The 13,787-nt window shown below is 35.1% G+C and overlaps 1 protein-coding gene across 4 annotated transcripts in view; it reads right to left on the bottom strand.

Annotated features, from left to right (window-relative positions):
- Window positions 1-3,553, bottom strand: part of lbk (leucine-rich repeats and immunoglobulin-like domains protein lambik) — a 121,417-nt gene extending 117,864 nt beyond the window's left edge. For all 4 annotated transcript variants that reach the window (XM_069836751.1, XM_069836753.1, XM_069836754.1 and 1 more), the window contains exon 1: window positions 3,025-3,553. In XM_069836751.1, coding sequence (XP_069692852.1) covers window positions 3,025-3,266 — 242 coding nt within the window. In that variant the 5' untranslated portion in view covers window positions 3,267-3,553. The remainder of the gene's footprint in view (window positions 1-3,024) is intronic.
- Between the last annotated feature and the right edge of the window lie 10,234 nt (window positions 3,554-13,787).

Here is a 13,787-nt window from a genome sequence, read left to right as displayed (position 1 = left end):
GTAAAATGCAACAATAAATGATTATTTTAACACATCCAAACATCAGACTGCATTGAATGAATTCAGTGGCACTCATGCAAAAAGCTGAAGCAGCTTTCCCCAACTCGATGGATATAACCACATGATCCAATAAACATTTTCTGTGGAATAATCAAGTGTGAATCTGCCATTGTTTTGCACATAATTAAAAAGCTGTTTTCATACAGTTTACCACTTTCAAGATAACCTATCTGTCATCTGAAAAAGACTGATCTCTCTTATGCGGAAGATAGAAGAAAAGTAATGAAGGGCTTGAGAGAATCCAGAAGAGAAGTTCTCAATAATTATTTTTAAGAATATTAAGAATTTCTTTGAAAAACGTGAAATATCTATAAGAGTATGAAGGACTGTAGGCCTTCAATATCGAGTATGACAATGCTGGAACTTATTATAAAAGAGCTGCCTTTTCACCGTTTCTAGACCACTTCCTTGTACAGTTTCAAGACAGATTTGTAAAGCACAAAAACATATTGCTGCCTTCCAATTCTATTACCAAGCAAAACAGTTCAAGACTTTTCAGAAGAAAATAACAAAGAAACTGATGGATGAAGATGGTATGCAGACGACATAGTTCACATCAAATATGAGGAATTACAAGATGAAATAAAAATGTGGTATACTAAACTCAACCGTAAGTTATACCCAAACAGTGCTCTGGAAGCCTTGCAAGAATGTGGTGAATGAATTTACCTAGCAGTAAGAAAGCCCTTTTTGAAAACTTACCTGAGAAGTTCTACAGGAGAAAACAAACCGAATGGACTGGCTCTATTATACATAGATACATTACAGTAAAACCTGAAGGGATTGTAGATGAATAGCTAAGAAGCCACATTTTGTCATTATTTTATTTCAAAATAATTCTTATCTAGGCAGAGGATTATTATAGGCCTATTCAATCATGTTTCTATTATTCTATAAAAATTGCATTTATCATTACCTTTTCATCTATTTTGCCAATTTTGTCGATTGCAATACATTTTTAAATTTAACATCAAAATTATTAAGATAAATGAAGGCAGTGTCTTATTTCGGCTCCCAGTCAAACAAAATGCTTGATTTTACGCAAGGGGTTAGACCTGTCTCCCTCTCCCCAACAAATTTCTGGTTGCACTACTGGTAACGAGCAAAAGAAACTTATGGAATAATTGAAGAAGTGTCGCTTGTAAAGCCATCTTCTGCATGTGCCTTTTTGGGGTTAAATTGTTTTAATACTGCAATTTTTTCATTTAGTGAGAATTCTTCATCATCGTCTGCTTATCATTATACCTCAATTATTTATTTACGATAATCTATGGTGCAAAGTATTCTAACATACACGTAACTGTTCCTTCAGCCACTTTGTGTCATACTTTTCTGAATGCTATCCTATATATCAGTATTGCATTCTTCCATCAGTAATAGTGCAATATTCCTTCATTCATTTTTTTTTTCTTTTCCTCTATTCTGCGTAGCTCATTGTGAATGTGAACGTGCTTGCACATATGTAATAAATGTACTGTATTCCATAGATCTTAAATCAGGATTATAGTTATTAGATGTGGAACAAGTCAAAAGTTTTACAAGAATATACAAAAGATAATAAACAGATTAATTCAATTTACAAGCATAAATAATCCATCAGGTGAGTAGAAGGTATGAATGAGTATGCAGAAATTTTGTTAATTCTGTTTTGGACTATTTCTCTTGACACTTTAAAGCTTTAAGATAATTAGGCAGTGTATGGAACACACAGCCATTCCAGGTTCCGTACGGGACACTTTAGACAACAACTTTGAAAATATAATTGTCTATAAAATGTATGTCTTTGGTAGAATATGTTCAGTGATAAATGAAAACAGAATAGTTTATTGAACTTTATTTTCTGAGAAATACCTAAATAAAATGGGGTTCCATACGGGACATTTTTTATATATGGGCTCCATGTTTCCGGGGGCCATAAGTAGGAAATAAAAAAATGAATAAACAAATCGAAAATTTAAAATTGTCTGTATGCTGTCTATTGAATCCAAATCTTAATACCGAGGGAAAAGAAAACCTCGCATAAAGGAAAAATATACCTAAATACTATTTAACCGCACACCAACAACGAATAAAACCGAACTAGCCTATCTGCACGAAAATTGGATGGCTGGCAATACTACGTACCACAATCACCTAATATCTATTATTCAGATTCTGGCTGATAGGCCTATGTACATCTATTATCGGGCAGTACATCTCATTTGATAGCCTATGTGTCAAGAGGAAGAACAATTATTTGTATACATCTGAAGTGTAACTAGTGTAATATGTTACTAGTCAGCGAAGTAGCCTATGTAATGAAGGTGGAAAGGAACTGGCCATCCTACATCACTATCTCCTGGCTTAATTGCCTCATAAGTGATCCCTTATTGGTTTCACTTACGAGGTTCCAACCTGTCTTCGGACAGTTGACTAAACAATATCACTTAAGTTCAGCGAACCAATCTGGTAGGACGTAAGGAGAGTTTAAAATTGCAATAAACTATCCGCCTAAACGAAGATAAATGAAAACATTTCGTTTCTGTTAAAGTGTCCGCATCTTTCACGATTTAGATATAAATACATATATTTATCAGCAAAAGAACCTCAATACACACAATTAGCGCAACTATGCAAAACATAATCATAGCACTGAGTCGATTTGACAGATCAAAGCTACTTACGCCTATGTATTTCAACATAAATTGTATACCTTCAAAATGAATAACAAATGTCATGACAAACACAAGCAGCCTTAACTACTTTATTACTGTACATTTATCACTGCATCTCTCCAGTGATAAGCATGCAATAATTAGCCTAGTCCAACAATTCCATTAACACCAAACGATGGCACAACTTAACCTAGCTCCAGCTCTTCAACTGACAGTGACAGGTGGTAGAATATGAGTTGAAATTCATTTATACCTCTCCAAGCTGTACTATTATACAAATACTTAATTAGTTTAATGTTTCATTACTTACAAAACCTCCATCCAATTAGGGAAATCACTTGGCATTTTAGTTAAACCCTTTTTACTGCAATCTACAAACGCTCCAAGACACGAACACTCTACCGGGCAGTCACCATTTTCTGTCCGCATCCCAGTTATCAGATTCACCCATATTATAATATCGATGGCAATATAAAACAAATACGATTTTGATGGGTTCACATTCTTGTGCCCTATGCATGATGTAAGATGATGCCAAGTAGGGTTTGCCATCTTCACCCACCACTTCGTAACACACAGAATCACTTTAAGTTTATGCTGTCCATTTCCACGATAGCTTCTACATCATAAATTGACAGATTTAAGCATATGCTGAACTTATATACATCCGATTAATGCCGTAGAATACATCAAATTAATCACATCCCCCATTTCCAGCTACTAACAACAACACTGGCCGATAACAACGATACAAAATTCAAGCGACGTCTACTAGCATCACGAGCATAGTCAAATATATACAGTAGCGGAACTCCAACATTTTTCTGCCAGCATTCCACCCCTGATGCGACAGTAGCGCCCGAGCGACTAGCAAGTTAAAGCAATAGATTCTTACCACCGCCGTCTGGATTGAAATATATCCAGACGGCGGTGATTGCTACCAAAGACGGCCTCAGGCCGGTACCACACTATACCGCGAAATGTGTAATGTGAAATGTTCGCCGAGGAATGCGTGAAATCGAATCCATTGTTTTAAATGGAACGTCATACACTACAACCACAGTCTAATACATACAGTAGCGAAGCGTGGGATGATTTTTTTTTGCATTTCTCGCGATAGTTGCTAGCCGCTTGGCGCGCTGTGAGTACTAGGAACAATAGACTGTGTCACTGTCATCGTGATCTAATACAGGCCTTAAGGCAGACCATGTGACTAGCGTTTCAACCATATAAATTAGTTTGAATGCATAAAGAGTAACGTATGTTTCTCTAAAATTTAGTGTAATTGCATTAATAAAATTTAAACCAATGATTATGAGACACTTCAGACATAATTCATTTGCGAGTAATATTATTTTTGTTGTGCAAATTACGTTGTTCGTATGTGTAATACCTGCCTTTATTTCGATTAAATATTGCGAAATCCTTGTACATTCATTTATGCACGATTAAATAATTTTCAGTTGCACCGCACGGATATTTAGATATGTTGAAATTGTAGGTTATGTTTACTGTACCAGTTGCCTCTTTCTGTCTAATTTTAGTGGTCTCCAATGCCCTCCCATTACATATGAGCTATTCCATCTCAAATTGACCGAAATATAGAGAAAATTGACCCAGCAATTTTTAAATACAATGAAACTTTTTCTGTCCGTAGACAACAGTGATACAATGCTTTGTGCAAAGTTTGAGGCATCAGAACTTTGTAGTGTTTAAATTTAAAATATTTAAATTTATCGTATTTTTTCATAAAATTAGCAAATTTAAACTGTTGTAGCTCCGAAACCCTTTCACCCAATGATCAAAATCATGGTTTATTTTGATGCTGAGAAATTAAAGTTTATATTGACATATAAACAGATTTTCTTACTTATAATAGAAATGGAGAAATTTAGGTGTTTCCTCATTAAGACGCCTTTGCCAACGAAAAATTTTTTTTTTTTTAATATATGGTTAGATTCCGCATTGAAAGTACAAATAATCACATATTTTTTACTGGTGGTACGTTGATAAGAAAGTATTGAAAATAGCAAATAAAGAAAATAAATAGTACGCGCGTGAACTAACCAGCTGATTGTGAGGCGGGAGATAGCCGAGGGAAGCAATGCCAGTAGACATAAACACGAGAAGTGTCGTCTAGCAGCGCATGGCTGTGCTAGCTTTATCACAGGTTTTCATAAACACAGGAGTAAAATGACAAAAGGAAGAAGACTGCATCCAAACATTTACTAATCAAATGTTGCTATTTCTTGCAGAGAACTTCCACGCCCCCTTCTGCAGAAGAATATGTTTTACTTTAGTTTGGGGATAATTTTTCTGGTATATTTTCTTCTTTTTACGCCAATCACAGTGAGTGTCTCGTTTAAAGTAGTGAGGGTTGCCTTGTCAACACATTCCGTTTCACTCTTATCTGATTCTTCATTATTACTGTTGCTGTTATTACCACTACTCTCAACTTGAACACTGCAAGTTGGCTGAACATTTTCTTCTATGACTTCTCTTGATTGAACTGCGTTATCTAAAGAATGTGATTTATTTACTTTCAATCTGCAATATGTACATAATCGAATTATGTTTTGGTACTTTTCAGGTACGCCAAATTTTTCTGCAGTCGAACGGGATACTTTCAGAAGCCCTTGAACATTGACCCTTTTGTGACGCGTAAGTTGACGGAGATTGAAGTAGCGGTCACCTGAGTAAGATTTGTCCTCCTGTGAAACAGGCGCGGCTCGTCTTTAGGTTCACTGGTTCACTGAACCCCCTGTCTCTTAAAGCCACTCATTCTCTTCATAATTAAGAGTAACTATAGAAAGAAACTGCTGGATCTTCGGCTTCTTTTGGTTAGAGCATAAGTGAGTTATAGCCAGTAAAGTCGGGCGAAATAGTTCCATCTGGGGTTTCATGCTCAGACGTGAACCAGCTAGACCTTTTAAAACAGCCTGCGGCAGTGGGAACACGCTAAGAAGTAGGGGAAAAGTGTGTTAAGAAAAAACGCTGTTGTCGCCAACGAAATTTGTGGCTCCAACTCTGTCACTCACACTACCCTCGTCTGTCATTCATACTTCTCTCTCTAAAGCAAAAGGGCTATACAGCTTGCTTCAAAGCTGCCTAAATAGAACAGGTTCTGTTAGCACTTTAGAAGGGATGAGTGTGGGGGAGGACTAGCTCATGAATTTGTAAGAAATTTTTTTAGCGAAGCACTGAGGCAGTTACAACATTGTGTTTCCGCGGCGCGAACTTCTGTATAAGTATACCTACCGATACTGATAATGAAACCAATGTTATTGTAAATACGTTTTACGTAAGAAACTGTGTTTCTAGCAATATTAAAACGTGTGCTTTGTAATGGTGGAAAATAGCGTTATACGTTTTACGTAAGGACGTTATGCGTTTTTAACTAGGCCTATAATGAAACTTGTGATTTGTAATGGCGGAAAATAGTGTTAATGTTCTCCAGACAACCAACTTTTCAACTCTTCCATTAGAAAATAAACTTGAAATAAAGGCTCTGGGAGGACCACTTTCACTTTTATCAATTTCTCAGGATCGATCATGTAAGGGGTAAATCATTTCGTAGATTGTTCAGGCCTCAAATTTATGAAAGAAATAACTGGATCTGTGGATGTGAAGTTACAAATAAATTGTTCTGTTTCCTGTGTTTGCTCTTTGCTGAAGAAAGTGATGCTAGCCTAATTGGGTTAAAACAGGAGTGTGTGATTTAAGTCATCTGGCTTAAAAAATTAAAAAACACGAAGAATATGTGGTTCATAAGAATGCAACAAACAGATATCAGGGAACAACAAGACACTGCGTTCAGGAGAAATATTGAAAGACATAATGACGTGGTGAGAAAAAATCGATATGTGTTATTGAAAATTATCGATTGTTTCATTTTTTGTGGTGCATTTGAATTAGCACTACGAAGACATGATAAAAAAACATCATCATCATCATCATCATCATCAAACCCGGGGATCTTTAGAGGTTTAATCAATTTCACATCTGCGTTACAAATCACATGTTGGCAGCAAATCTTTTTGACTCGAAACACTTTCCAAATTATAACAAAATGTTCCCCGAGAAAAATCTGAAATCTGTAATAGAAACTTACCCACTTCTTAAATTATAAGAACTTAAATCTGAGTTGCAAGTAATCTACATGAGAAATGACTTCAGAAATGTGTCCGGTGTCGATCTTTTGCAATTCCTCATCGAAAATAAGGTGGTAGTGTCATTCAGTGAAGTGTCGAAGCGCCTGAAAATAATAGCAACAGTACCTTTGTCTACCGCGGAAGCAGAAAGATGTTTTTCTACATTAGTGGGTGAAAACGTTTCTTCGAAGTACGATGGAGGAAGAACGTCTAACGGCCTTAGCAATGCTATCCATTGAAAAATCCATGATTACGGAATGTGTGGATTTCAACGAGGGAGTGATCAACATATTTTCAACAGCAACACCATCCTCTTCCGAATTACTGGGTTAGGTGAATATTTGATTCTTACAGTTTGATTTTATGTTTATTTTTTTCTGAAAACGAGTTCAAGTACACGAAAAAAATAATGCTATATATTAATGTCGTAACTTATTTATGAGTACCGATATTCAATATGTGAACCCCCAACATCAAATCTCACGAGCCGCTACTGCTGTGAAATAAATTTTGTTACAATATGGAAAATGTTTATATTACGAAAGCGCTCACGAAAGACACGCATTTAACTCAATAATTTGATCAATATTGTTTTGAAATACTTTATCTTACCATAATGGTTTCACAAATGTGCCTTAACGAATAACTTATAATAATAAATATAAACTTGAAAAATATTGGGTCACAACACTTGCACTTATAAAATGCACATGCAACTTGGCTACTTTTGCTCGCGTACTGGAGACTAAACATGTCACGCCGTTGTCTCAGAGGCTGGCACGACACCTCCTCCCAACGCTCGCACTTCAGCTCTCGGCCAGAGCGTGCGGTACTGCGCCGTTCAAGTCTAGGCGTGTGAAAATAATTTATTTAATACCCTCGAAACTTATTGCCGTACCACTAAGCAAACAATGCCGAATCCCTCTTAATAATGCAAGGTTTTTTCTCAATATATTTTTACGAATTTTTACACATTGGCAAAACGCCTAAAAGTAAGTAAAATCAGATTATCTGTCTCTCTGTATACAATAAGAATAACGCTTACTTCTTAACATAACCTACTAAATGTCCGCTTCAAAATGAGCTCCCGTTCAATGTTCCGCAGTTAATGGTTCCAGAGTTCTGAGCGCTGAAAGATGCTTGTTTTTATAAAATACGCTAAATTTGTCGCTCAACAATACGCAAACCGTTCGACCTTCGATAGTAGGATATTTTTGCAGATGCACTCTCCTCAGCACCTTGTATAAATAGGGAAAAAATTAGAGTATAAAAAAATGCGAGGATTTTTACTGATCGATTTCATATAGAATAGCCCATATGTATATTATGCAACTCGTTGATGTTATATCATATGGAAATTATAGGTATAAACATAATGTCATGTATGAAACCCCGGACATTCAATTTGTCTGTATTTTAATATTACAATAGAGTACTGAATTACTGTATTTATCTACTACCTAAGAGACGAAGTAACATAATCGTATGTACACTAATTTCACAGGAGTGGTATGGTAAATTTTCTATCTACAATTGAGGAAGGTAGGCTAGATGTGCTGAATTAAAATGACAATATAAATTCTTCTTTATTAAACCTCAAAATAGCTTCAATTCTAAACTTGAAATGTTGATTCGAACAGATTATGTTAACACATTAAAATAACACAGTTTTGTAATTATTTCTGCAACATATTATGCAACAAGAAGTAAACGAAACTTATGGATACATTACACTAAATAAAACTTAGCAATGATACGCAATAAAGTTTATAATATTTCACTGAGTTCCATACACTGAAATAGAAAACTCGAACATATGGTACATTAAGGTACGGTTTGGATCGAAAAGGCATTGACTGTGCCGAATTTCGCATTGTTGTGAAAAGTTGTGTAAACTGTGAAATGTTCATTACGGGTATAATAACTATAAATAGCTAAAATACAATAATTTCAATAATACTATGCGACAAGGAGACGTTTGCAGCACTATAAATTGTAAGAAAAAGAAGTCAGAGTTATCTTTCGTCCGAAAGATCCAGGAAGGTGAGTTTATAGAATATAATATATAAACCTTATGTATTTCATATTTCAATAGTGGAAGAAGGTGTTAATTTTTTCAAAAGAACACGATATCGAAAGTACAATACATTTTATCGTCTGCTAGTGAAAGAGTCTGTGAAGAGGCGATAGTAGCGATCCTGGTTATGAGCAACTATCTATGTTTGCATATTTAGTAAGTATTGAGCTGCGTGACTGTATATATTAGACTGTGGCCATACCTTCACAGTCTACTATATACAGTCGCGAAGCTCAATATGCAGTAAAAATGCAAACATAGGTAGTTGCCCACCATTAGGAACGCTACTATCGCCTCATCATCGCAGATCTCTCTCCTAGTATTATTATTGTTATCTAAATATTGAAACCCTATTTTACCTTTGGTATATTAGGGTTGTAGTTTGTTACATGTGAAATACATTATGTAGTGATAATACACAATTTTAAAGAATTAATAGTAGGTGTGAATCATAGTTACAATATAAATACACTAATTAAGAGACAGTAAACAATACTAAATACGTTATGCAATAATTACTTTTAGTTAAAACAAAATGAAATAAAATTAGAAATTATAATCGAAGGTGTAGAGAAATTGCAAGATTATTACATTAATTTGTGATTTTATACATAATTTTAAGCAATATTAATGAGATAATGCACAGAATTGGCTTAGTTACAAATAAAACACCTATTATATAGTTGGTTTGCGATAGTAAAAAAAAAACAAAATTACTTATGGTTACAAACTATATACCTGTCATCAAATACTCAACAATAGCAAAATCCATAATACAAACATAGTTATTGTTGCTATTACTATTATTATGTCCCAAAGATAGACACCTTGTTTTACATAGTGCATTAGAATTGTATAACATCATTAATTTATATACAATTAATAGCTACAGTCTTGCGTGGACGTGGTGTATAAACTCTGTGAATTGTTTGTAACAACATTTTTTTCTAAGAAAATGGTAAAGGGGTGTGCAGTAATTTAAATTGCAGTCCGAGATATCTCTCCTCTAGTAGACGACAAAATATATTACACTTTCGTTGTGTTCTTTTGGAAAAATTAACACCTTCTTTCCATTATTGAAATATTAAATGCATAAAGTTAATTTATTATTTTAATGAAGTATATTAAATTCCACCATAAACTCGAAGACACCTGCAAGAAATAGGTTAATATTATTTTTTTGTGCAAAACGAACTGAAATTTATTATAATCGCTTCACTCATTCAAGATTATAGCGATAATTAACCACGAAACCAATAAATACTATGTTTTTTTTCATTTCCCTTTACAACAATAATAATGGAAATAAGAATTAATGGAGTAACTTACGTGTACCGGCACTTGTAGTGTAGGCTTACGTAGTTAACAAAGTGGGATGAGGTTAAGCAATAATAATCACACCAGAATTGGAAATAAATCGTGATCAATAAATTTTATTGTAACAGACTTTTTCTACGTCTCTAGTAAAGTAACAAATAAAAATAACAACAAAATTAACAGCTATAATTAAAAAGATATCCTTTGAAAAAAAAGTAGGCCTAAGCAATAATAATCCCACCAGAATTGAAAATAAAACGTGATCAATAAATTTCATTAAAATAAACTTAATTTTTCTACGTCTCTAGTAAAATATTATTATTCCAATTATTGTATTTTAGCCATGAACATTTTCATTACAACCAATAACGAACATTTCACAAGCATCAATGTGAAATTCGCAACGAGCTATCACTCGATGGAAATACGACACAGTCCAAAGTCAAGCGTGGACAGTCTATTGTTTCTAGTTGCTAACCGCTTGAAGCGCTTTATCACGAGATTTTCAAAAAGTCACCTCAAGCTTCGCGACTGTATATAGTAGACTATGATATCTTGTTGAAGAATCCGCTGTTTCAGATTTCCTTGTAATCAAGTCAAAGGTTGACGAATTATTATTTTAATCATAATTGGTAAGTAAGTTGTGTTAAAATTTGGTTTTCTTTTATTTGTATATAGATATAATGAGTGGATCTTTATTTTGACGGATTTCCAGGTGTTACACTGACGGGGATACAATTTATGTGTTAGCCCTATTTACACTAGCTTAATGTCGTTCGACTTATAGCGCGGACGCATGCGCAGTACGGATTTCTTTCTTTCCCTTTCGACATCTGCTGGGTAGAAGCATAGACTTACTAAATAACTGCTAGACCGCTCACTGGCGCAAGTGTTATGCTCCCAAAGTGAACAGCCGACGGCCGGCCATTTGTTTGGGTGAGCTGAATAAGTATGGTTCGTTCGTGTGCTGTTTTTCACTTGCAGCAATGCACAGGGATGTAAAGATAAAGAAGGAAGGAATGTTACATTTCATTTATTAGTTAATCTTTAATTTCTACTATGATTTTTGCCCTGAATTATGTTACAGAAGACAAACTATTATACTTATATGACTGTTTGTGCTTCAGGATTCCTCTGAGTAGAGATTCCCTTAACCGAAAGTAAATAGGTGCAATCCGAAGAGAGAATTTCTACCCTACAATGAGTCACTCAGTGTTTTCAACTCATTTCGAAGATAGTTGCTACCTTGAAACTACGTTATTACAATATACATTGCTACTGTTCTTCATCCACTTCATATCCTTCATTTTCTTCAAACAGTTGATGTTTCAGTGCATACATGAATAATTATTCGCTGAATTTGAAGGTACAGAAACTGTATAAATTAGAAAACGTTAATTATTCAATTTGAATGATTGAAAGTGACTCTTGTCTTAGTTACGGATTAATGACACAGTTTCGTATACTGCTGCTACTACTACTACTACTACTGCCACTACTACCACCACCACTACCACTACTACCACCACCACTACTACTGCTGCTGCTGCTGCTGCTTCTTTTAATTTCATACAGCAGTTTAACCTACGGCAAAAAGTAAACATTAATTCTTGTATTAACCGTGGTTATGAATATTCAAATTCAGAGTTCCTATGAAAATGATGCAAGCCTGACAGCCTAATTGAATCCCGATAAAGCGAGTCGAGATTGATAAAAAATCACGATTTGAGCGATAACAGCCTACAACGTTATTTAAACAAGATAGTCTGCATTTCCTATTATCCCATATTTTTATTTATTCAAATTTAGCATTGTAAACATAGAGGTAACCCGCGGAAATTTAGTAAGTCTGTGAGGTAATCCAACTGATTGCCGTAAGGCAACTCTACTCGCAAGATAATAGTTCCGCTAGTTCTACATCTTTGTTAATTAATCCTTTTAGGTACTTAGTTGCTGCTCTCGCAATTAATCACCATTGTATATTTTAGGTGTGTTGAGTGGGGGGAAAAAAAAAAAAAAAAAAGGATAGCGTTTTGATATGGCATTTTACACTAATAACAGACACATACAATTCCTGCGTTGTATAGTTTAGTGAACTATGTTTAAACATGGGTTCATCGTCAGATATACTGTTGCAATACCGGTTCCGATAAAGAAAATTTAATTTAGTAGCGAATGGTTAAAACATATTCGTGGTTAATAAAAGAGAAAACGATTAGCCTGTAGTATTCACTCTATTGTGTGTCCTTCGTATTTTAGCGTTCCTCAAGGAGGCGAGTATTACATTATAAGCACGCGAACACTACTTTGCAGAAAACAACTATAAAGTGATGATCAGTCTAATGTCTTAAGTCAGCTTCTGATATCCCGATTTCTCTCGCAGAAAACGTAGCAACTCTGCTGGTAGTAGAAACACGGTATTAAAGGTAAATCGCAAAGGAAGTTTTGTTCTTGTAAATAAAACCATTTAGTTTTGGGATACGCAATACAACGCGTATTCAAATAGCGGTTTCGAAATCCCGCGCGTTTTCTACCAACAAATGGCGGCTTTCGGCTGCTTCAGTTTGGGAACATATTTCTCACTTCTCCGCTACGGCGTGGTAGGGGCTCGATAACGGTAGAAGCTGTTTCTATTTCTGAGCGACATTTCCGTAGGTTGGCCAGCCGATTTCACGCGACAGGACCCGAACATGGTTCGGAAAAGCAGTAGCAGACAACTTAATCAGCTGTTTCTCTGTTTCCGCGCGCTTTGTAGCATCATGTCAGAGTGGAACAAAAACCAAGCAATGAAATTAATCGAGCTTTACGAGGAATGTGTTTATATGACATCAGAAATAAGGACTTTAACAATAGGATTCGGAGGGAAAATGTACTGGAGTTTATTTGTAAAAATTTGGAATCTGTTCGTCCCAATACTATTCCCTCCGACATTAAAACAAAAATAAAGAACATCAGGAGTCAATATCCAAGAAAAAAAATTAAACTTTCAATTCATTTTAATACAATACATATCTATTGGACAATTTTGTTCCAGTTTAAAATCTTTACTGAGAACATGGAATAATCAGAGCCTTGAATAACCCTTTCTCATGCCTTCTGGATATCCATTTCCTTTTCCAGTCTCTCTTTGTTTGTTTTTTGTTTTTGTTTGTTTTTTTTTTTTGTTTTGTTCTTTTTTTTTTTTTTTGCTTCTCATTAGTGCAAGCTAACGAAACGCTTGAAGCTGCAGAAGCTAAAACAGCTATATTTCTAATTGTTAAAATCCATTCTGTTCATTTAAAAGGCTCACCACATCACTCACATGCTGCTCGAGCTCAACAACTAGCCTAGAGTAGCAGACGAGAAATCTGCCAAGAGTGAACGGTGATACTACATTTAGCAGACAGAAAGCGCTTGATATAGGACGTTGCTCGACAACTTACGTCGACTTGTGGACGAAAAATCTGCCAAGTGTAAACGGTGATGCTACATATAGCCGACAGAAAGCGCTTGATGTTGCGCGACAAATAGCGAGCACAGTCTACTACA

The sequence above is a fragment of the Periplaneta americana genome, chromosome 10 (genome assembly GCF_040183065.1).
Source record: "Periplaneta americana isolate PAMFEO1 chromosome 10, P.americana_PAMFEO1_priV1, whole genome shotgun sequence".
Classification (NCBI taxonomy): Eukaryota; Metazoa; Arthropoda; class Insecta; order Blattodea; family Blattidae; genus Periplaneta; species Periplaneta americana.
This window is presented reverse-complemented; position numbering and strand designations above follow the sequence as displayed.